The sequence below is a fragment of the Melanotaenia boesemani genome, chromosome 7 (assembly GCF_017639745.1).
Source record: "Melanotaenia boesemani isolate fMelBoe1 chromosome 7, fMelBoe1.pri, whole genome shotgun sequence".
NCBI classification, from domain to species: Eukaryota; Metazoa; Chordata; class Actinopteri; order Atheriniformes; family Melanotaeniidae; genus Melanotaenia; species Melanotaenia boesemani.
The window spans coordinates 28,796,023-28,820,310 of NC_055688.1; the positions used below are offsets into that span (position 1 = coordinate 28,796,023).

The 24,288-nt window shown below is 38.8% G+C and overlaps 2 protein-coding genes across 7 annotated transcripts; one reads left to right on the top strand and one right to left on the bottom strand.

Moving 5' to 3' along the window:
• Positions 1-393: 393 nt before the first annotated feature.
• znf185 (zinc finger protein 185 with LIM domain) lies at positions 394-16,887 on the top strand. 5 transcript variants are annotated; one of them, XM_041990736.1, is made up of 32 exons: positions 394-2,138; positions 2,869-2,916; positions 3,817-3,855; positions 4,095-4,212; positions 4,296-4,400; positions 4,475-4,504; positions 4,699-4,755; positions 4,860-4,907; positions 5,033-5,104; positions 5,182-5,262; positions 5,513-5,575; positions 5,710-5,829; positions 5,920-7,935; positions 8,387-8,452; positions 8,614-8,685; positions 8,943-9,017; positions 9,238-9,312; positions 9,491-9,562; positions 9,858-9,917; positions 11,762-11,806; positions 12,042-12,089; positions 13,058-13,123; positions 13,223-13,294; positions 13,408-13,476; positions 13,775-13,876; positions 14,011-14,052; positions 14,325-14,360; positions 15,004-15,060; positions 15,153-15,227; positions 15,317-15,382; positions 16,087-16,192; positions 16,387-16,887. In XM_041990736.1, exons 2-32 carry the CDS (start codon positions 2,907-2,909, stop codon positions 16,483-16,485), a joined length of 4,062 nt encoding a protein of 1,353 aa, XP_041846670.1. In that variant the 5' UTR covers positions 394-2,138; positions 2,869-2,906; the 3' UTR covers positions 16,486-16,887. The 5 variants fall into 5 exon arrangements, with proteins under 5 accessions (XP_041846670.1, XP_041846672.1, XP_041846671.1 ...); XM_041990738.1 differs by lacking the exon at positions 3,817-3,855; XM_041990737.1 differs by lacking the exon at positions 394-2,138 and having other exon boundaries at positions 2,513-2,916; positions 15,013-15,060.
• Positions 16,787-20,696, bottom strand: fut11 (fucosyltransferase 11 (alpha (1,3) fucosyltransferase)). 2 transcript variants are annotated; one of them, XM_041990743.1, is made up of 6 exons: positions 20,540-20,696; positions 20,021-20,359; positions 19,522-19,902; positions 18,056-18,678; positions 17,756-17,879; positions 16,787-17,435 (listed from the first exon to the last, which is right to left on the bottom strand). In XM_041990743.1, the coding sequence occupies exons 1-6, from the start codon at positions 20,540-20,542 to the stop codon at positions 17,430-17,432; spliced, it is 1,476 nt and encodes a 491-aa protein (XP_041846677.1). In that variant the 5' UTR covers positions 20,543-20,696; the 3' UTR covers positions 16,787-17,429. The 2 variants fall into 2 exon arrangements, with proteins under 2 accessions (XP_041846677.1, XP_041846676.1); XM_041990742.1 differs by having other exon boundaries at positions 16,787-17,879.
• Positions 20,697-24,288: the final 3,592 nt, after the last annotated feature.

Below are 24,288 nucleotides of genomic sequence, written 5' to 3' on the forward strand. Positions count from 1 at the left end.
TATTCTGGGGACAACAAGAAGAAAGAATTTGGCACCAGAAACACAAAAACATTGTGAGATACTTAGACTTGCAACATATTTAGGGTGTACCTGCCCCTCGGCTAGTAGCTGCTGGGATAGGCTCCAACCCCCCTGATACCATGGACTGGAATAAGCAGGTATAGAACCTGGATGGATGGATTAGTTGGTCGGTATGATTGTAATGTCTGAGGTAGTCCTTGAATAAATTCACCACCAAAAGTGATTGACAGTTTAAATTAATATTATTGATCATCTTGTTTCAATATGAAATGCTGATGGGAAACTTTAGGTGTTGGCGTTCATGTGAATGTTGCTTTGCAACATACAGTATAAGCTAACAAACTACTGGTTCTGTGGCTTTCTACAGCTTGACAATGCACCACACCCTAACCCACAAAATTTGCTGGGGATTAAGATCCCCAAAACATCTATCTAGGTGATATAGTGAAACAAATTCAATAATCAGAGGCCTCACATCAAAATACACACAAGTGCCAGACCACCATATTGGATCCCTAGATGTCCCACATCTCAAAAGTTCAGAGGTTTTAGGAAAAGTGAATGAGATTAACCTTGTTTTTTTTTTTTTTTTTGGCTGATTTTGTTGACTTTGTTGATTATTTCACAAAGACCAGGTACAATCCCCTACACTGGGCAAGATGGAGTAATTGTCTCAATAACTGGTGTAATTTTGCATGTTTGGGTCAATGTGTGGCCATCATAAACATACACAAACTTCATTCAATGCCATACAAACTTGTGTGTTTTTACAACTAAGAAAAACCATTAAACTGTTCAAAGAAACAAATCATTTTGAGATTGGTAAAGATCTAAAACCATGTCAAAGTGATGGATTTGAAACCACAAGAGAGCCTTATTTTGACTGTATCTGTGTTAAATGTGTCCGATACTCCACAGGTTTGTCTTTCTAGGTGGAACATTGTTGCCATTCCACATCTTGGTGTGGTGACAATAAGGTGGGGGTTATGTTCAGGTGCTTTGCATTCTCATTTTAATTTTGCACCCTAATGATTCACAGCTAGAGTCAGAGCTGCAAGGCAAAGCTGTCTGACTGGTTTCTTGTAAATAGGAAAAAAGGAGGCAGATACTAAAGTTAAACCAGTCTGTTTATCAGAGTGAAACTATATCTCTTAGCTTTGCCAGTTTTTTTTCTTCCACCTTTTTCTCTGACATGCTGTACAGTGCTATGCATTCCTTTTCTCTGGTTTGAAAAGTCTCTGTGTAAACATGCGTCTCATAGAAACACATTAATCGTTTGATCTCTATGCTGTGTTTTTAAAGGGTGTAATTAGTGGTCAGTTTCTCAGATCATTCAGTCGGTATGTACTGAAAAAAAATACTTGATCATTACAGGGACTGGAACATATTTGCCTTTTTCAAACATCGACACATTCACTTACATAGACTTACATAAACATTTTGTTTACAAAAGGCTTTTATCTGTTTTTTTTTTAACTGACATTTTCCAGTCTGTAAGAAATGAGGTCTTCAAAGCATGATGTTTATAATTATACAGTTATTTTTTTTAGCAAATCAAATGTAAAGCTTGAAATTAGAAGTTGGAGACACTGTCAATATGTAAATCTTATCCTTTATGTTATGATTCTCCCTGTTTTCTCAGTTCAGCTCTGTGTGGTGTTCTTGATCTTAATTTTAATGATGTATGTGTGCTTCTTGGGTTTTCCTCCCCAATGAGCTTGAGATGAGCATTCCCTCAGGAGAAGCTGCTGCCAGGCGCTTCATTTATGTACGCCATGCTGCGCGCCTCTTCGCCATCCTCTTCCACTTGCTTTGCTCGTTCCAAAAACTGATTGTCAGCCACCTGTGAGACAGGTATATAATGAACAAAGCACAGATGTGGCAAACAAAAAATTAGTTCTTAGCAACCTCTGTTATGCACACACGCAAACTGCTCCACCCCATATCCATTTCCACCCAACTTGACTGGCTTGGCTTGTTAGTGCTTACACCCGCACCTGTTTGCCAAGTCATCTGTCAGACAGCCACAGACTTTCTTTCCGTTTACACTGGACATACTCAGTGACACACTTACCTAACTGAGTGGACATTGCTCAGCTGGGTATTAGAGATATCAGGTATGTACTCTAGTCAGGTTTTTTTTTTTTTGTTATTATTATTATAGCTATTCACGTGATTTAACAGGTACTTTGGTTAGTTGGCAGTTTAAACTGATGATTATCATTGTTTGCCTTTTCATTTTTTGAGTTTGTCATGACTGTGAGTCAGATGAGTTGACGATCAAGCTCCAGTGCTTCCCTTAAAAGTCGTTGCTCTTCATTAATCATTTATCTTGTGTGGACTGTTGTGCTAAAGCCAGAATAAATATGCTTTCTGCACACTTAGTATGTTTGCTCTGTCACTACTATTCAGAGCAATATCCTTGAGATAAATTGTTCCAGCCTGATCAGGAGTTTGAGATGTTAATATCTGGGCTGAGAAACTGGTAGTACTCCACAGTTTTGCAATAGTTGTGTAATTCCTAGGAGTGCTGGCTTTACCTCATTAATTCATTCTTGAGTAGAAACAACTGAGGGGTTGACTCATTTGGAAATAAGAGAACAGAATTCTGTGCTGACCTGTGCATACAATGTTTGGCAATAACATAACTTTTTGGAAAGTGGTAGGACAGGATGGTCTGCATGTTTAAAAGATGAGACTGAGGAATGTCTGACAAAACATGCTCTTGATTGGGAGTGGACATAGTGTGGGAAGAATTATTTTGAACTGACTTCAACTGAAGGTGCTTTTTGCTTATAAAATTATATGCCGCTCTTCACAAGAAGGCTGTCACTAATATATTTGCAGGCATCCTGTACAGAAAGCAGAACCCCCCTGGAAAGACCATGTCAAAAGGTAAGAAAACTGATCATTTGAGTGTGAAATGATGTTTCTCAGACAGTGGAAGCTAATAAATGCCTCTGTACAGATATGTGCAGTTTTCTCTCTCTCTCTTTTTTTAGATTTTATAAGCCATATATTTAGTCTTACTTGCAGGTTCATGATTTTATGTTGAGGGTCTCCTAGAATAGGTTCACATGTTGTGATGTTCACAAATACATTATGGTTTTCATATTATGGATAACCAGGTAATCGGCTATTGGTAACCAAGTTAAAGGTAAAGGGTAATGATGTCAGGCCACTTTTTGTGTAAAATGCTCCATTTTAGCTCCTGTGTCTTAAAGACTCCACCCCTAAAAATCCTGTACTATAAAAGAGTAGTTTAAGGCTGTTAAATAACGTTATTTTTAGAGGAGGAAAGTAACTTTCTCTGCGGAAACTTGTCAACAAAATGTTCAAATCTCCAAAAGAGTAACATGAGCTCCTTACAGGGGAATGGGTGTAGTTGGTATTTTACCTTTAGTCAGAGCGCTCTGTTTGGAGAGGCAAGGAGGAATTCTTTTGGGGCCAAGCTAACATCTGTTTAATGGGGTCTACATTTACTCAGTCAGGAGGGATGACTTGACTTTTTCCACCTAAATAAAGATAAACCTTATCCTTATAACCTTAGTTATATTCTGGATTTTTTCTATCGGATTATTTATCTTGTCCTGGTCCATGTTGCAACAAGTTCCAACATTGTGTAAGCATGATAGCAGTCAGTGTTATTGTCAAATAAAAAATCAATATGGTGCAAAAATTCACAATATAGTGCTATCTTTGTACTTTTTAAGATTGAAGTTTTATTAGCAAAAACATGCATTTGTGTTGGCCTTGTTTTGAGTGACAGTAAGTAGTTACTTAGTTTTCCATCAGATTCTATCCTGCTTCTCCAAACTGAAAATGCACTGATCAGTAAGTACTGCAAGTAAAACACAAAGTACTCGTACTTCACATGACCCTACTTTAAAAGAGAGAGAAGAAAAGATTTTAAAAAAATTAAATAAATAATAGCCTTTAATGCAAACTACAAGTAGCTGATTATGCTCTGTGTCAGTCCAAAGACGACTGCGATCTCAAATGCTTTCAAGCAAACAATGATTAAGATGCAATTATGATGCGGCCTACAGTGTGTATCATTTCTTTTATCTCAGAGGGAGACAGAGCAGCTGTCTTTCGTACCACCAAAGTCCGGACCAAGCTGAAGGGAGATGCCAGCTGGTTGCAGCGTCGAGATGAACCTCAGGATAAAACTCCGGAGGAGAAACCTTGGTAAACCACTTCTTTTATTAGGACATCAAATCCATTGTACTCACTTGAGTGGATGAAACCAAATTTATTGTGCATCCTTTTAGGGTAGCAGAAGTTAGAGCCAGTCGCATGAACGAAGCGCCTAATGACACAAGCCCAGTTTCCTCACCAACAAAGTCCCCACCACCTGCAACATCTGACACTGAGAGGTAAACAGATTCTCCCACTCAAGCTCTTAGAAACATCACTACACCAATAACAAATCTCTGTTTTGAACTTACAGTAAAGCAGCAACACCAGGATACCTGATCAGGTAAAAGACAGTGGGTGGGTGACAGTGGTTAAATGTATCTTTAAAATTTTTACTCAGAAACATAAAAATCAAAGATTTAGCCAGTCCTTTTAGACCAGACACCCTAATTATAAGCAGACGTGGAAATCTAGACACAGAAATGAAACAATATATATTAGTAGGTAAATTATAGTAAATGATTTTTTTTTTTCCAGGGGCATTTTCACAAAACTAGACAACACTGCTTCTACCACAACATCTAATGGCATTAAGTAAAAGCATCTTTCCTTGAAAAAATGCAGAATTTAAAAGCATAGCAAGAGATAATTCCCAAAATACTGCTTTTCAAATTAATTGTAATCTTGTTTTATTTCAGCACAACAACACAATTCACCAAAAAACCTTCAGAGAGCTACAAGAAAATGTGAGTGTGCAAATCTGATTTTCACTTCACGGCTGGCAGCTGACTGAGAGTGTATTTTATATATATATTTATATATATATATATATATATATATATATATATAAAATCATGTTTCTGCTCTGTAGAGCCCCCCATACTGTGAGGCCCACTTCAGAGAACCAGGAGGGACAGCTTAGCCCAGAGGAGCAGGAAAAACGGTATGACTTTCCTCACATGCTGGAGTCTCACACTGAGGACAGAGATTACATTAACATCACAATGATTCATTTTGCAGGACAGAGGCCGCTAGTAATGTTCTGACGATATCTTCAGTCAAGAAGCGGTCTTATGTGCTTTCTGCTGCTAAGAAATATGAGTACGTATGTCTAATATCACTCCCCTGATGCTGAGCTTATACTTCAACCTGACACTAGAGCTCATAATAATGACACTTCCTACATATTGAGGAATTTTTACTATTATATGTTTATTTATACTAGACTTTAGGGTATTAATGAGATGTGTGTGTATGTGTGTGTGTGTGTGTGTGTGTGTGTGTGTGTGTGTGTGTGTGTGTGTGTGTGTGTGTGTGTGTGTGTGTGTGTGTATTTGTGGAAAAACCTTAGAGCTAAAGAAACATCACCAGATACATCACTGACCAACAACAGTCCATCATTTGTGGCTACAAGGTAAATGCTTCTTTTAATGTCTTTGAGTCTAGAGCCAAAAAAGCTCACAAAACTGGCTCAAATGTTTCTCTATCTGTTCTACTGTGTTCTAATTCTACACATCAGCTCATACATGTAAGTGTGTGACTGTGCAGGGTGGAGATTTCTGATGATGAGAGCACTGAGACTCCAGCTCCTGCCAACAATGAGTCTCCATCCCCCGTTGATTCTGCCACATCTGCTGCCACTACGCCCCAGCCCAAACCACAGAATATGTAAGTCTTGTGCCATCCTTCTAATCCAGTGCACTAATGAAGAGTGATTTTGGCCCCCTCACTTTTATTCATCGCTTGTGTGGTTTACAGAGGTGTGAAGACATCTGTTGATTTGGCTGTTAATGAGCCAGAGGCTCCAAAGGTGGAGAAAGGCATGCCAGAACCTGTGAAAGGTGACCTCCTTCTGCAGTCTGTGAAGGAAAAAGACCCACTTCAATATGTGAAACAAGGTTTCGACAAGGTGGATAAGGTGGCTTCTACAGAGCCACAACCCAAGGAGTCAGGAATCTCAGGGCAGCTTGACACCCCACTGGTTAAACTTTTACCACCATCAAAAATTTCACCTACTCCAGAGTCTCCTGTCCCACCTTCAAACAAACCAGAGTCAACTAAACCAGCATCTTCTGTCCCACCTTCAGACAAACCAGACTCAACTAAGCCAGCATCTTCTGTTCCACCTTCAGACAAACCAGATTCGACTAAGCCAGCGTCTTCTGTTCCACCTTCAGACAAACCAGATTCGACTAAGCCAGCGTCTTCTGTTCCACCTTCAGACAAACCAGACTCGACTAAGCCAGCATCTTCTGTTCCACCTTCAGACAAACCAGACTCGACTAAGCCAGCGTCTTCTGTCCCACCTTCAGACAAACAAGACTCGACTAAGCCAGTGTCTTCTGTTCCACCTTCAGACAAATCAGACTTGACTAAGCCAGTGTCTTCTGTTCCACCTTCAGACAAATCAGACTTGACTAAGCCAGTGTCTTCTGTCCCACCTTCAGACAAATCAGACTCGACTAAGCCAGTGTCTTCTGTTCCACCTTCAGACAAATCAGACTTGACTAAGCCAGTGTCTTCTGTCCCACCTTCAGACAAACCAGACTCGACTAAGCCAGCGTCTTCTGTTCCACCTTCAGACAAATCAGACTTGACTAAGCCAGCGTCTTCTGTTCAACCTTCAGACAAACCAGACTCGACTAAGCCAGCGTCTTCTGTTCCACCTTCAGACAAACCAGACTCGACTAAGCCAGCGTCTTCTGTTCCACCTTCAGACAAACCAGACTCGACTAAGCCAACATCTTCTGTCCCACTTTCAAACAAACCAGACTCGACTAAGCCAGCGTCTTCTGTTCCACCTTCAAACAATCCAGACTCGACTAAGCCAGCGTCTTCTGTTCCACCTTCAGACAAACCAGACTCGACTAAGCCAGTGTCTTCTGTTCCACCTTCAGACAAACCAGACTCAACTAAGCCAGCATCTTCTGTTCCACCTTCAGACAAACCAGACTCGACTAAGCCAGTGTCTTCTGTTCCACCTTCAGACAAACCAGACTCAACTAAGCCAGCATCTTCTGTTCCACCTTCAGACAAACCAGACTTGACTAAGCCAGCATCTTCTGTTCCACCTTCAAACAAACCAGACTCGACTAAGCCAGCATCTTCTGTTCAACCTTCAGACAAACCAGACTCAACTAAGCCAGCATCTTCTGTTCCACCTTCAAACAAACCAGACTCGACTAAGCCAGCATCTTCTGTTCAACCTTCAGACAAACAAGACTCAACTAAGTTAGCATCTTCTGTTCCACCTTCAGACAAACCAGACTCGACTAAGCCAGTGTCTTCTGTCTCACCTTCAGACAAACCAAATTCGACTAAGCCAGCATCTTCTGTTCCACCTTCAGACAATCCAGACTTGTCTAAGCCAGCATCTTCTGTCCCACCTTCAGACAAACCAGACTTGACTAAGCCCGCATCTTCTGTTTCACCTTCAGACAAACCAGACTCGACTAAGCCAGCATCTTCTGTCCCACCTTCAGACAAACCAGACTCGACTAAGCAAGCATCTTCTGTTCCACCTTCAAACAAACCAGACTCGACTAAGCCAGCATCTTCTGTCCCACCTTCAACCATCGCACGCTCAACTGACCCAGAGTCACCTGTTCCAGTGCCTCGTTCAACAGTGTCTCTCACTCCAGCATCTCCTGCCCCTGTCTCACCTGCTCCAGTATCACCTGTGCCACAGTCTGCTGTAAAAGACCTCACAGTGAAGACAAAATCTCAACCAGAGCCAAAGCTAGAGCCACAATCTAAGCAAGCTCCTGAACCAAGGTCAGATTTCCCCAAAAAAATGTTGCTGAATTTTATATCAAAACATCTGTGACTAAAATGAACTTAAGCTTTTTAATTGCAACTTGAGAGTGGTTATGCTACGCTATATGTCCACCCCAATACACTGGAGGGAAAATACTTTAATTATAATCATTAAATGTTATGTCACATATTCAACCACCAAGTAATGAAAAAAAAAGAAAAATCACCAACCATCACAAGATGCCATTTTAATGCATTAGTTTTGATTATTCAGTAATCTAGCAAAGCAAAAATTATTAGCTTCATCATTGCATCAGAGTAACATAACATTGCATAAGTAAAGCTCTAAATGTGCTTTCAGGTGGTGGTTTATTTGTGCATGTTCATGATGTGTTTGCTCTCATTCTTTCTCGTGTAAAATTGAAAGCTGCCCTGGAATTACATGTTTGTTGTCTATCTGTTTTCACAGCTCCAGTGTTGACACGCTCTCTGCCTTGTCGGACACCTTAATTTCTTTTGACACAAGTTTATCCAGGTATATATATATATATATATATATATATATATAAACCTAAGAAAAAAACTATGAAAGCTGCATGAAACAATATGAAAAAGAAATTCCCTGGCAGCAGCATAATTTTGCCCACAGCCTTAGTAATATGCTCATCTGATCATGAGAGTTTATTTTCCCTCCAGCTTTAAGGGTGGTGAGCTGGTGCTGGCAAAGAAAGAAGGAGGCTCAGCTGAAAGCTGCAACACAGAGGACAGGTACAAAATCGACAACTCCCTCGCTCATTGCATTGCATCACTTGGCAAGAAACAAATAAGGTTAAATTGCTATTGTTTTGACTTCAGAGTAATTACCAAATAACACACATCTTAATCTCAGGTGCCTTAAATAACAAGGGCGTCTCAAATTACACTTGATTGAAAACAGAACAAAATATCTGATGAAGAGATTTACTTATTTGCCAAAACAGGTGCACTAATATACAGTTTTTTTCCCCCCCTCGTTCTCTCTGTAGTGTTGGGCAGGGTCCAGCTCCATCACGCAGCAATGGCGAACCATTAACAGATGATCTCCTGGGCCTCAGTGATGGGTTTGTTAAATATACACGAATACTGATGGTGCAGTTATTAAGCAGTTCTCACACTGGGAACTATTTGAATCTTTTCCATGGGGTGGCACTGTTGAACCTCCTATAGCATCCATCTACTTAGCCTTTACTGGTCTGCTCTAAAGCAGCTCTGAAATCTCATCTGATTCCTAAATCCCTCTTTGTTCATCAACTTCTCTGCTTCCTCTTTCCGCCTCCGCAGTCCAGAAGAATCAGCAGTGCCTGTTCCCTCCAGCCCAGGATGCTGGAGTCAGGATTTGCTTAGTGGACTAGACAGGTACAGGAAGCAGAGCTCTTTCCCACCTAACTGCTAATACAAACATGTGAAGAATAATTCCTTCTTCAGTAGAAAATCAATAGTTCCCTTGTCAGAACAAATTATCACTTTAACTTACCAGTTTAAAAAAAAACAAGCACACAAACTCATCTCTCACTTTTGTTTCTGATATCTTTAGTGAGTGCAACCCAGTAAAGACAAGTGGCACCCTGGATCTTCTGGCCAATGTAATCAATACAGAGGCACGCAGGTGAGAAAGTCTGACAAGTGACATTTGAGCTTCCTATCTCTTCCTCCAACTGAATCAACAATTTCTCTTATTACTTCCGCTTCTCTGAGTTGTAAAATCTTTGTAAAACTCCAAGTGTGACCCAAAAATCTACTTCTTGGATCCCTTGCTCCATGTTAGCAACAAAGTCCCAGATTCCTGTAGCAAATGACTAATACTTTGCAACTGAAAGCTGCTTTTTATCGGCACTGCGACTGGAAGTAGAAAGAGAATGTTCTTTACTGATTAGTATTGTGGCTTTGTTTTGTTTAACTAGTCTCAACATGGAGCGAGAGGAGGAGAAGCAGACAGATGAGACAGTCAAGGAAACACAAAGGTAGAGGGAGATGACAGGCTGCTCTTAAACAATTATCTATCTGTGCAGAGCTGTTCTCTCTAAGAAGTGCATTCTGCTCAGATATGCCTTGTAATGATTTATGCTAGCTCTGTTTGCAACTGTGCTGCACATCGGCCCCTCAGACACCCCCTGTAACGACCAAAGCTGTGATCACTCTTGACAAAAGTATTCAGCGTACACAAAGAAAAATCCTGCTCTATATTCAGATGGTCCCCATACTTGTTAAATAGTTCAGTGGGTTTGAAGCTTTCCTAATGGACGACCACTGTAAATAGTGTATGAGAACAGCTACAGTAACCTTTACTTGGCCTTTTTTCTCTTCTTATCAAGCTGTTCATCCCTACCAACCTCTTGCTTTTCTGTCTCACCACCGTTCAGCCAAGAGAACAATGAAGATCACTGGAACTCACATGTGATGACCACGGTCACTGAATCAGTGTTCTTTATTTACTGCCATGTCACATATGAGCTTAGTGCATGTAAAAAAGAAAGTACACTCTCTTTCACCTATAAAGCTATGCATCTTCTATGTCTGGTCCACAACAAGTCTTAAAATAAATACAACTGCAAATAAGCAACACATACCATGTAATATGTATGGAACAAAAACTAAACCAAAATGCAGAGCATTGATAATCAGCAACTGTGATCACCTCTATAAAAGTAGAAGCTCTGGCCTGGAGTATTCAAGTGTGTATTAATATAATGCCAAGGAGGAAAGACACCAGCAATGACCTCAGGGAAGCAACTGCTGCTGCCCATCAAAATGGGAAAAGTAATAAGGTCATTTCCAAACAAACTGGAGTCCATCAATCTACAGTGAGAAAAATTATTAACAATTGGAACCCACTCAATGCTGTTGCCAGTTTACCCAGCAAGGGATGTCCAGTCCAAATTCAACTATGTTATGCTCAGAGAAATTCCAAAAGATAAAAACATACCGCTCATACTGTCAGGCTCAGTAGTTGGAGGGATGATGATCTGAACGTTCCAAAACTTGGGTCATGCGATATGATAATTATGTCAAACACAGCAAATCTACAGAACAGAATGGCTTAAAAAGTAAAGAATCAAGGTGCTGCAATGGACCAGTTAAAGTCCAGATCTCGAACTGACTGAACTGCTGTGTTGGAACCCTACAAGTTCTGCGCATAAATAAAAGTTTTCACTTCATTTTTGTTGACTAAATAAAGTCATGGGAAGCATTGGATGATCTTTTTTATGCATACATGGGCCCTGTCGATTTTTTTTGTTTTGTTTTTAATGGTGTACTTTCTATTTCTTATCCTTGGTAAGTGGTGATCTTACAGGAGAATTTTACAGAATATTTTCTTCATTTGCACCAAGTGAAAAAAACAAACTCAAATTCTTACTCTCCTAAAGTAGACAGACTTTAATACACACATTGTGTTATTATTAAATTATCTGCCTTTTGACATTGTGAATTGTGTATAAGGATTTATTATTGCAAAAGTACACAAATGTCTTTCTACTTAGCCAAAACATTCCAGATTCTGATTAGTTTGGCCTTCGGTCCCTCTTTATTTTTACCATTCAAACTGCATTAAATCTTTCCATTATGAGTCAATGTGATCAGAATTCCTCTAACACAAGATGGGCCATACTGACAATTGAGAGTGAAATCAGTGTGAAATTGTTTTTCAGCTCGGCTGATCCATTTGATCCATATCCGATAGGGACCACGTCCCATAACAAGTAATCATATTGGTTTGGAGCTGCGGCTGCTTTCCAGCCAGCCAGATAGCATCTCAGCATGCATAATGCAGCAGTTTCTGATTATGAGCCACTTTTCTCTATTGCAGCTCTTCTGACCTGCTCCAGCCCTTCTCTGATATTTCCATCAACAGGTACGGCAATGATGATGCAAATTCCCACGTTTCTATACCTTAACCTCTGTTTGCAGCCCTGACACTGTCATGTTTCTGCATAATATCCTCATCAATACAACAGCTGCTTTTTATGAGCTAATGCAATAATCATTATTCATAACCGGGAGTTATCTTGCAATCTTGTTCAGAGATTGCCGCTACAGTTGTTAATATGCTCATGTTGATTTCTCTTTTTTATCTATTTATTCCACAGTTCATCACCATCATCCAAGGAGAACAAAAGTTTAAGCCCAGAAATAAAGTAAACCAGTTCTCATTAACTTTATCTGTAATTGAATAGAAAACGATGTAATATGCTCAGCATTTATTAATCCACTGTTTCTTTTTAGAAGCAGATTTGAGCAAAAAACAATTTTGATAATTAGCTAATTAATTAATTTTTAAGCAAAAGTATCAAACATTTGAAAATTTTCAAACTGTAGAGGGCCAATTTCAGGCATCTGGATACTTTACCATTTGCTCTTAGATATTGTGATCGACTAGTGGTTTTTACTAATGAATTAGTTCTTCCATCCATCCATCCATCCATCCATCCATCCATCCATCCATCCATCCATCTAGAAGTTGTTAGCTTTTTGTGATAGCTGATGAGAGGAGAAGGTGACTGCATCCTGATCAGGTTTCCAGTTCATCACAGGACTAAAATGGAAAACTGCAGGAAATGGAGAATGAAACATTAGTTGCATCCCTACATTTATTAAATCATTCATTGATATGCTACCAAATTAGCTGTTTTTCACATTTCCACAAGATGCATTTCAATTTCATGCTTGTGATGAGCTACTCTGTCGGAGGAATTGTACCTTTTTCCATAAAAAATATGAGGCCACTTTGAAAACAATGTAAAATCAGAAGCAAGTTTTTGTTTCTTTGTGACTCACTGATCACACGAAGCACCAGAGGCTTTCCCAGTAAACTGTAAAACAACATATACTAGTTTTTATAATAACAACAAATAATTGAAATTGCATTCATTCTCTAATAATCTATTAAGTGTGAAATAATCACATAAATCCACTTTGAGCTAATAATTACTTAGTAGTGAGCAACAGGGGTTCATCATATCTCTTGCATTAATCATCATGAGTCATGCATTTATTTATGCATAATTTGTAATAAAATAAGCCTGATGTGGGTTTGTCATGTTCACTGTGAGTGCAGCGGCTTTTTAATTTATTCTAATGTTTTTCTCTTATGCATCTTTGACAGCATGAGCAGTAACGCACTAGAATCCCTTGCAGATGACATAATCCCTATCAACACCAACACCACAAGGTAATAATCTGCACCCAGTGCACAACTGTGTTATTTATCAGAGTGAAGCTACAGGATCTGGCGTGACATGACTCCTGCATCCTCTTTCTTCACTGGTAGACCAAGTTCTCAGCAGCCCGGGACACGTACAGGGGAAGCGAGCAACCCTCAGCAGACTTATTCAGAAGAGAGGTAATGACACACTTGATTCCCATCTTCCACTTCCACACAGCATTCTCCTCTATTTTTCCAGCCATGCATGCCCATTTCCAGCTAAAAGCCTTTCAATGTATGTCCTATCCCAGCCAAGAAGATGAACCAGAAGCAGAAGGCCAAGCTGAAGATCAACACACACTGATCATGTTTGAGCGAAAGTAAGTCGTCTTTTCACTGAAAGCTCTGGGTGCACATTGGTGCCTTTTATCCCCATAACCTCCTTTCCTTTCACCCCGGTGAAGTAACAAGGCTCTTATAGCTTCTACTTGCTGAGCCAGAAGATATTGTGCACTGATGCTGATAAAATTAGGTCAGATATTTGTTACAACTTTCCTTCACGACTATGGTAAACAGATCCCCCTCGGGCCCCCTTCTTCATTTTTTTTTTAAAAGAATGGACAGAGTGTGAATATGCTATCCTCTCATATCATGATCATGTCCTTGTTTGTGCTCAAGATCTACTAAAAATGACTCCCCATGGAACAGATGGACATCACCCACTGTTTATACAATCACCACTATGACAAATGAGGAGGAGGAGGAGGAAGAAGAAGAAGGGTATCTCCATTATGGCTGAGCTCATAAAAACACATTAAAAATCTTTTTAAACACAAATGCATAACATAAAACTTAAGTGCATGTTCTTCGTCTGCTGTTCTAAACTTAAATTGGCTCTATCTTATGTTTTGCAGCCTTGAAGACGCACAGGCAACCACAAGCATCACCACTATCAGGTTGAGAAAGAGTTTTTCTTAAAACTTGTATCTTATGATTAAAAACTTAGATTAGAAATATTTAAATGCATCAGGGGTTATATAGGTGATTTTCACAACTACACTGAACAGGGGGAGGCTGAAGATGAGGCAATGCTGCAGAACGATAGCAAACAAACCACACCTGTTCAATAGTCAAGGAGGTCCACGTCATACAGACACAAAAACTAGAATTCTTTATTGATGGCTGTGGGTTACAATGAAAGTCTTACAAGGTTTTCTTGACTTTCCAGAGAGACACAAAGAGAGCCAGAGCCTGTTATGGATCGGTAAGTTTATGATCTTGTTAAAATCACACAGCATAATGGAAGTAGATTTTCTCCAGAGTGTTATTTTCTACTCTTTGGTCTGTTGGTTTTCTTTCTTTTGTAAAGACACTTGCCTTAACTGGAGCCTTTTGTCTTTTATAACTATAAATTCTAAGCTAGGATGTTAAAAATTAAATCTGTTTCTCATTTGATGTATAACAGTTATAATTTAGGTCATGTGAGTTTTTTTTTGTTCACTTTCATGGAATAGGACCAGTTTCGTTTCTGTAAGATAGACGTCATAGTAAAAGAGATTTAGATCAAACCCGGTGGGAGCACAGCTGCTTACCTGCAACTCCTGCTTGACAAATTCCCAAATCATCTCCATTACTGAAGTTTAATGACAAGATCGGCTATGCCATTGTCTTTCAATTTGCCCTCATTTCCTCCCTCTAATTACCAGCCTCCAGATGTCAGATTGATGATGATAAGAGATGTCCTTCTGTCAAATCACAGCCTGCTAAAAGCCTGCCATTAACAAGCAATAGCAGAAAATGAAGGCGCGTGTATTAGACAGGTCCTTCTGTATAACCCATCACTGTCCTGTTGTCAGTGAGTAAAAGATGAGACTAATGCTGCTGTGCTCTCTTTCCAAATCTGTGAGCTATTCCAGGACTGTGGAAAAAGAGGAGCAGCTTTTCCAAACTCCAGAAACCAAAAAGTGAGCAATTTTACTAACAAGAAAGTTAAACTAGAGCTGCAACTTTTTAAACTGTGCATTTCAACTCACTGCTTCACCTGACTCTGTTTTAGGGGGTTTGTTTATGTGAAGGAGTATGTTAATGCAACTGAGCTGTCCTTGCATAATCTCACCGACACCACCGACAGGTACGATCAAAGAATTATTTAAACTAGTAATAATACAGATATTAAATAATGATCTGATCATGATCGTCTCATTGCTTTTGTTTCCATAGTGGGTCAGATCATTTGGCTTCAAGCTCTGCCAGTTACTCTTACAGCAGCCCCTCTAGTTTCTCAAGGTAACAAACAAATGCCTCACCCCAGGTTTTAATGAGTTACATTGAAGTTATTTTCTCTTTTCATCGATTTTCACATCTTAAATTTATAATTTACCTGCTGGCTTCAGTCATATTTTAACTGCTTTCACTAGTTTCTCTCAGATTCTTTTAATGGTTTTACTGAATCTTAGAAACATAGATGCTTTCAGATATTTCGTCTCTGTAAAACACTTCACAGATACATGTCCCTTAACCATCAAAGTAATCTTCAAGACTTGCACCATTGAAACTATTTTGATCTTATCCAGTTGCTTCAGCACTGGATACATTTTTTGTTCCGTTTAGAAATGCTTTCTCTACACAAGGTTATTGTTTTCACTAGTCACGTCCTGATGTGAACCTCTCACTTAGACCTACGTGCCATTATCTTTGCAACAGCCACATTCCCCAAACCTGTTTTAAACCAGCTATAAGCCACAGCTTGCCTTCTCCTGCTTTTCAGTTTCAGTTCTGACACAACTTGATATGTGTTAAGCAGCAGAACAGAAATTCCAGTAAAACTGCTCATTAGGAGGCTAAGCAGGGACATCAAAGGATTATTTACACTTATTAAATTCCCTCATACACACTGAAAATCACAGGTTATTCAACCAGACAGTGCTGCAGTTGCGCAAGAGCCACTCCAGAGTTAATGGTCAGCCTGACTTCATTTTGTTTTCTTTTAGCATTATGCTGTCATCCACCTGCACGTACTGCGGTGAGCAGGTGGGAAACGATGCTAAGATCACCATTGATCACCTGAACATCAACTGCCACCCTGACTGCTTCAAGGTATCTTGTCTCTTCAGATAAAATTCTTTTGATGATCTCATGAGGTTACCTGAATATTTTAATAACTTAAATAGAGGTGAATGGTTGCTACATGTTTCCAGTCTGCACAGTATTTGTATTGCATGTTTTCAAAGCTACAGCTGTTTCATACTGTTAATGACATTGTTCTATTGGCATTCTTGACATTTTTTCAGTGTGAAGTGTGCAGAAAGCCTATGGGAGACCTTATCTACAACATGTTCCTACACGGTGGGAAGGTCCACTGCGAGAACTGCTACGCTGCCATCATTTGATCATCAAAACTCATCATCAGCCTCTTCTTCAAAACTTTTCCTTCATGTTCATTTAATTATAAAGTGAAAATGTGCTTACAAAGTTTGCATTTGTTTTAACTTCATAATAGTATACTTTATGATGATGAGATTACTTCCTGTGGATTCTTATATTAGTTTACATGTTTTTTTTTATGTCTCAAACAAATACAATCCTGTTTTTTTTTTTTTGTGGTAATTTTTTTTTTTTTTGCCTTGGTTATGAAGGATTTGTCTGTCGAAGAAGTGTTGCATACACATCTATGTACAGACTCATTGGATAGTGGGTTCAATATTATGTTTACTTCTTTTACTTTTCTTCATACAAAATAATGTGTTGACATGTTTGATTGCTTTGTTAACTAAATAAAATGGTTTATAAAATCCTGGTACAAACATTATATAAAAGCAATGTGCTGGAAAACACATGAAGTCTCATACATGAACATGAAAATCACATTAAAAATTATTGCACATAAAGATCATCTTAGCGTGATGCTATAGAAAATGATCAGGGCAATAATCTGAGGCACTGACCACAAAAACTGAGTGAAGCTGTTCTTGAGAGCAACTCGGTCAGTGTGGTAGAGATTTCCCACTAGAAGGTTATGCTTAGCGTTTCTTTATTCCTCTGCACAAAAATATTGTGCTTGCATCATCCCTTCAAGTGGCAGTGCATGTAAATGTGACTTTAGCTAATAACCATCAGCCACCTGCTGCGTAACTGTAAAGAAGTGATTGCAGTTAATTTGCTTCTGTCCTGATGGTCTTCACACACAGTGAGGCAGTGCTCACTGGCTACAGAGGACAAGTCTTTGGCTCAGCACCAGTCCAGTGGAAAGCTGCCTCCCATGAGAACCTGTCTCTCAGGAACAACTGCATTGTCTTCAGCTGATGCTTACTATGCAAAGCATAGTAAAGGCAACTCAGTTCTGGTAAAAAAAAAACAAGCTAAAATTAACATCTTAATGTTTTAAAATATTATTTTCTTGTCAGTGAATTTGGCAAACGTCAAAGTATCATGTCAGCTAAAGAGAATATTAAAATTTGTTAAAATGAAACTAAACAATTCACAAATGGAAAAGGAATTTTGGCTCAAGTGCAAAAATATGAGTAAAGTCCGCCTCATTCCATCATTTAAATAGAGGGAATGCATAAAATGGGACACCCTCCCCCTCTTGCTGTGCTGGATGTGCTCCATCCTCTGTTTGTTTCAAGGCCTGTGTCAGTGTTTTCCTCTGGCTCTGCTCACAGCAATGTTTTGGATGTGCTTCCACAGCAGAGAGGGGTCTGACTCGTTATTTCTTATCAGAGACTCCAGCCCCTCTGCTTGGTCGAGGCTCTGCCAGTAATCCTGAGGCCATATTTGCAACCATCTGTGGGCACATATACAAACAGATTAGGCTCATCACAGAGGATATTTTAATTAGACTAATAAAACAGGGTGATTTCTCCTCCCTTGGGACGTTGTTATTCACTTTCTCTTTATTCACAAGTCCAGAAAATAGAAAGCTTTCACACCTGGTGAGGGGAAATTTTTAGACAAACTCACCCATCATCTGCAGGCAAGTCTTGGACGTCTCCGTATCCGGGGCTAGGCAATGGGCAGCCCATGTGAGAGTTATTGGCCATTTTGGGATGAGGAGGCGGGTTCCTCTTAGGGGCTTTCCTGTTTGCTTTTTCTGCTGCCAGTCGTGCATTCTCTTGGTTGCACACATAGCATTCAAATCCATTTAAGTAGTTGGGTTTACTCATGTCATTAACTCCCCACTCGCGGGTCTCTAGTGCCTCTAACAAACGAGTGTTAGTAATTCTTCTGAGGTCCTTGAACTCTAAATATCGAGCATATTCATCATCATTCTCATCCAGACGCCTGAGAAATTCAGCAAGAGCTTTAGGTGATGGGAAGTTATCGATGATTATCACAGAGTGGTCATTGGGCATCCAGTCGGCCACCGCAGGGGAGCCTCGGTAGACGGGCACGCAGCCCTGATGGAGAGGCCGCCAAAGCTTCTCTGTCATGTAATCTGGACACAGGCCATTCTCAAGGGCCAGGTGGAACTTGTAGCGTGCTACAAAATTCATGAATTTGGGTTCCTCGCCAGTAGCGGTGGCTGTGTCCTCTAAATGTTCTGGAAGAGGTTTGTTGTTCAAGCATTTCCCATAAGAGTCGACCTACAGAGAGATGAATGATGGGCGAGAGAGAAGAAAGGTGAGCTGAACAGTTAGAAGACATATTTGTGAAGAGATTTATAGTAATAAAATAAGACACGACTGTTGGAAAATATGAAGCTATGATTAAATTTTGGTGGCTGACATCATCCCATCATTCTAAAAACAGATTTATGAACATCTCTTTTCACTTGTTAGAGAGAAGATTTCTCTTGTAATGAAATTTAATGTATCATACCTACTTTCAATGTGCTGTATCACTGCCTCAAGGAGAGTTCTTCTTCTGTACGCTGATTTTAAAATATAAACATATAGAGGCAAACTATTTTCAAACAAAACTGTCAGCTTCTTGACACTTTAAAAAGTTTGTACAAAGCTCTCCCTGTGACAGTCCTGAAAACAGCTGCAAACAAGGAAAACTTAACTTTTTGTGCCAAGATTTATGAGGTTTGCAGCAGTTTCAAGGATCAGATATACGATTTTATTCTACTGTGTAATGTGTGAGTGGAAATATTTCGGATTTAAAGATTTAACTGCAGTGCAACACTATTATGAAGAACAGATCTGGTGAAATTTAGCATGACAAATATTACGGTGAATAGTATCCAACACAGGAAAGGTCTTTTGATAATATTTAAGAAATGAAACAACTGTCTTTTCAAACTAGAGTAAGTACGCTACATCAAAATCTAATAATATTAAGGTTCGTTGCATGTGTTACGTCCGTCACCTTTATCAGCTATCGTGCTGCTACATGTGGGTTGTAAAATGATCATTTCTTCTTTACTAATTGAAAAATCAAATTTGCTATACACAGATTCCAGAGTTGCTTTCTCAGCACCGTACCTCAATATATTTCATAAGTTCCTGGACATATCTGTCTCTGTCTGATGGTACATCACAGTGAGATTGCATATAGAGCACTGGAGCCAAGCCTTCCCTCCTCAGGCGGTTCTTCTCCTCCAGAGACATGGCTACAGGCTCCAATAAATATTCCAGGGAAGGCAGCCACTGCAGGGTCAGGGGATAGTCTGACTCCCTACTAAACGTGGCTGTGTAATTAAACAGCCTTATCCCTGGTCCGTGAGAGAGGACATAGTTATTCATAGGTGACTCTTCGTGGAACAGTGCCCAGGTCTGGTGACGGAGCCGGGGGAGTGGTGCTTCATATGTCCTGAAGTCTGTCCCATAAAAGATGATGGATGCGGTCCTTTTGTACAGCTGGACCTTTCAAGATCAAAATCAAGATTTATATGTTAACAATTTGAGATGACAATTATTACTTATGCATGCAAGTATCTTTGTTCAAAGAAAAGGGTTTTAGAGGATTAAGGATGCTTGGTACCTTGCGATTGCTTGTGACCAGACAGGAGGACGTGGTGCAGTCAATGCGTTCAGTGTCACCAGGAAAATGTGGGAAAAGTCCCCCGCTCCACCAGAGGATAATAGGCAGCTCTTTATTACTGCGCTGGTCACTGTTACCAGGTCCTCTGTACGAAGTGATGGAGGCAAACTCCATATCTTGCAAAGCACTCTGGGGCTGAAAGGCTCCTCGATCCACAGCATCCAAGACCTCCGGGTGAAGCTGCTCATCAGGAAAAGAGGCGAAAGAGACCCAAACCCAGCACAGGACAGCAAACAGCCCCAGACCTACACAGGGAAGCAGCCTCCTCCTGCCGACCATCTACAGGTTTAGGATGAACAGTCTTGCATTACTTCACGTCTTATGAACAATAGCCGCAATTCCTCATGATTTATCAATGACCCTACTCTTTATAACTGATCGATTTAACTTAACTAAATAAAATTGTGGAAATATTTGCAGAAAAAACAGCAATATCAAAACTTCTGAACCATTTCTTACCATCGCCACTGCGGTAAGCACATGAAGATGTTTTACAAGTCTTAAAAATAATACATTTGTAGCCACAACCCGTAAAACTTGTCGTCGATGAGCGGTGGTAAAAGGATGCTGTTGTTTAGCAGCAGTAAATAAAGTCTTCTTCTATGGTTTTTACTTTCTTCTTCTTCAGAATCCAGCACACCGCGAACCTGGCTCCACCTACAGCTGAGGGGTGAAAACATCGCGATCAAACGTCCTCAAAACAGAGCTGGGACAAAATTCGAGAAAAATTATTTTTGGCCACATATATAAAACATGGCTTTATTACATTGTTAAACAGTTTATGTTATTATCTTAATGTGTTTGTTAAGGTAAAGATGCTCATAGCGTTAATATTATGTGAAAGGATCAGAGAAATAATGTGAACTCACTCAATGCATTACAACAGCAAAATAAATAAATAAATAAAATAATAATAATACTACTACTATTACTAATAATAATAATAAATAATATTAATAATAAAATAAAAACAATAATAATAATTATTATTATTATTATGTTTTATTTATTTATTAATTTTTAAATTAAAAATTGAAAAATTAAGCTCTCAGGTTTAATTTGAGAGTATTCACTTAAATGGTAGGGAGAGATTGAGATTTCTTGCATTTTAACGCCTTTAAAAATCCTGTTTTTCAATTTGATATAATGATTAAGGTGGCCATAATATCCATAATATTGATTTTCAAATACTTGTCCAGAATCCAGTGCTGCAGTGAACCTTTCATCATTGTTCTGTAATGTGTTTCTTTATTGCAATTATGTGGTTTGTTGGGGAATCTTTCTTCTTTTAATTTTATCTTCAGAGGGTAAAAATGCAATTCAGTCTTATTCAGTTCAAGCAATGGAGACAACATATGAAAGTTCTTAAAAAATTCCTGTGTAATTTTCATTATCCAGCTGTAATATTAAATTCTGCCCAATTAACTTAGCAAACTGTACTGCAAGCCACTTTCCACTGCCTGTGTGTGCAATCAAGTTGCTTTTAATGTGTTTAACTAGTGATGTATTCATAAGACTATGAGCTATTCAGTGTCTTTACCAAATTTTTACTTCACATTATTCATTTTCTGTTTATGATTTGCATAATAACACGTTTGCTTCTGCCTTTGAACCCATTTATCCAAACCATGGAAAGGATCCTGCAGCGATGTTTATTCATTCAAACAAGCTCTCTGGTTATGGTTTCTTCTCCTTGATGTTTGAACCTGGCAGTGCCATACATGAAGAACTGAAGACTACTGGCTGATGTTAAATGTGTTTACTAAAAAGAGAAATTTCTGAGTATTAAGCTTCACTTACAGGATTACTTTTTAACATTGCTACCATTTTAGAAGTCAAAACTTTAACCCTCCAGAAGGACGTGTCCAACAATTAAACAAATACAATGAACGTTATTTACATATTCAGATATTTCAAAAGAGTATGCATAATTTATACTTGTCAAATAACCGAACAGGTTTATTAAAATATTATGTTATGTGGAAGGGTGGTGGTGAAGTGGAACGTCAAAATAAAAAAAAGCTATTAATACTATTCTTAAGAACAATTATATTAGTTAATCTTAGTTTCTCTTGTTTTAAGTACATTTCACTCAAAGTGAAAAAACAGCACTGAAAAGAAGGCAGATTTTATGGGATTTGTTTCAAACCTTTGTCTAAGATGTATCTCACTTTTCTAAAGTCTAGATATTGTTTCCTATTTCAGGAAATCTTACCAAGTGTAATTATCTTACAGAATGACAAGATAATTTAATTTGATAATAGTCTGAATCTTTTCAAGTCTAATATTCATTTATATTTTTTACTCACATTTTTGCAATGTTCCACTTGTGGCCTTTGTTAGTTAGAAACATTTTTTACCCATGTTTTCAGTGGAGCACTATTTGCTAAGCAGAACTGTAATAGTGGGAAACATGGCATCAGCATTAAGTTAAAGTGTCAGTGGAAAGAATCTTTGAGCTCAACTTTAGGTTTCTAGGGAGACGGGCCATAACACTGAAGCACTTTGCAGAAACTGGACTAGCTGCATCTAAAACACGATCAGGCAGACAGAAAATGAGCACAAGATCAGAGGATCAATACATTAAATTTGGTTGCCTTAGAGATAGACAAGTAACTTCATCAGAAAGGGAAAATTTGCTAAATAAAGACACCAAGTCTCAACAGCTAATGTCACATCAAAACAATGTTGTCTCAAATGGTCTCAGAGGATGAGAAGAGCTCTAAACTACATAGGAAACCAAACACTTCAAGAAAACTGAAACTTACTAGTATTTCACAGTGGATGATGTAAATAAATTTATTGGGAAACTAATCAAGGAATTACTCAAGTGCGTTTCTTATTTTAATTTATATTCTTATCCTATTATTCATATCAAATCTCTCTTATCTATAAGCTCATAACTTACTAACATTGTGCTAGTGTGCTTAAGCAACAATGTGTGAGAAGAACATGAGACAGGCGGACTAACGCTGTGTTGCCAGTAAAAGAATATATGACATGTTGCATTAGGGGAAATTTCTAGGTTGACCGGAGTTCAGAATGCAAGGAAATTTGCACCTTCTTGTATGTGTGTATAGTCTTTCTTGTTTTCTGTTTTTTCAAAATACAGCATGGATTGTTGTCACAAGGAGGGGGGTAGACATCTGCATGTGGTCGACCTGTGACTGCATCTGACCTGATTCCTGCAACTCCAGCATTAGTCAGCAAAAACTGTGTATAGCGAGAGGAGGAATTGTAATATTTAAGTGTTCAGGGGCCAATAGTTGAGTGTTCTGACTGGTGCTGGACAGCAGGACTCTTACATGTCTGTTGTTAGGGCTAACAATACAGAACCCAGATCTGTTGCATATTTCTTATATCATGTAATTAATAAATGGTCAACTGAGAGTAGTGTTTTTTACTGTACACCATCAATGAACACAGGAGAAGAACCTAAAGAGAAAGGTAAAAAGAAATTAATGTGGAACACCTGGTTAATTAGGAAAGTGGGAAATTAGTACCTGCCTATTTTAATACTGTGGGAAGAAGTACCTGTTCATTATTGCTGTGCATTTTTAAGGTTTTCTCCAACAATGATGGACATAATGGACTGTGTTGATCATTTAAAGTTTTCCTTTTCTGACAGTAACTTGAGGGAGCATACTGTATTTGCAGATAAACCACATACACAGTACTATAACAGTGTTTTAAAACCATAGTTAAAAATAAAAAATCAGTCATTCCTGACACCACTAGAACCTAGTTAGATAATTCTACACAAAACTGCACGGTATTTGGAGCTTAGGTATCTATCCTACTTTAAAAGGTTATTCTATTAAATTTTTTATCAAAGACCAAGTTCATGTTTTGTGTTCTCTTGCAAAAAAATTGTAAAAACAATTCTCAAGTGGGGACCTGGCAGACCTCTGAAGTGCTCGCTAAGCATGACATCTTTCTGTTCTTCATAAACAAAAGAAAAAAGAGACAAGTTTCTAGAACACTTATACAGTCAACAGACTAATTATTGACAAGTGAGAGTGTCAGGATTAGGTATAAAAGGAGCATCCACCAAAGAGTTTGTTTCTCCAAGCAAGGATGGGTTATAACTCACTACAAGGTGCAACACTCTGTCAGACATTCACCAATCAGCTCTGAATAAATTTCATAAATGTATAATTTGAAAGAACTTGACAGAGCAGAGAGCATAATGTTGTGAAAAGGGACTG

What these genes read in the sequence shown, in the direction of transcription:
- fut11 (XM_041990742.1), bottom strand. An exon ending in TGGTCACAAGCAATCGCAAG is followed by an intron (nt 19,903 to 20,020) that starts GTACCAAGCATC and finishes TGATCTTGAAAG; the next exon opens with GTCCAGCTGTACAAAAGGAC. An exon ending in GACTTGCCTGCAGATGATGG is followed by an intron (nt 17,880 to 18,055) that starts GTGAGTTTGTCT and finishes ATGTGCCCACAG; the next exon opens with ATGGTTGCAAATATGGCCTC.
- znf185 (XM_041990736.1), top strand. An exon ending in CCAGAGGAGCAGGAAAAACG is followed by an intron (nt 5,105 to 5,181) that starts GTATGACTTTCC and finishes TTCATTTTGCAG; the next exon opens with GACAGAGGCCGCTAGTAATG. An exon ending in CAGCCCAAACCACAGAATAT is followed by an intron (nt 5,830 to 5,919) that starts GTAAGTCTTGTG and finishes TGTGGTTTACAG; the next exon opens with AGGTGTGAAGACATCTGTTG.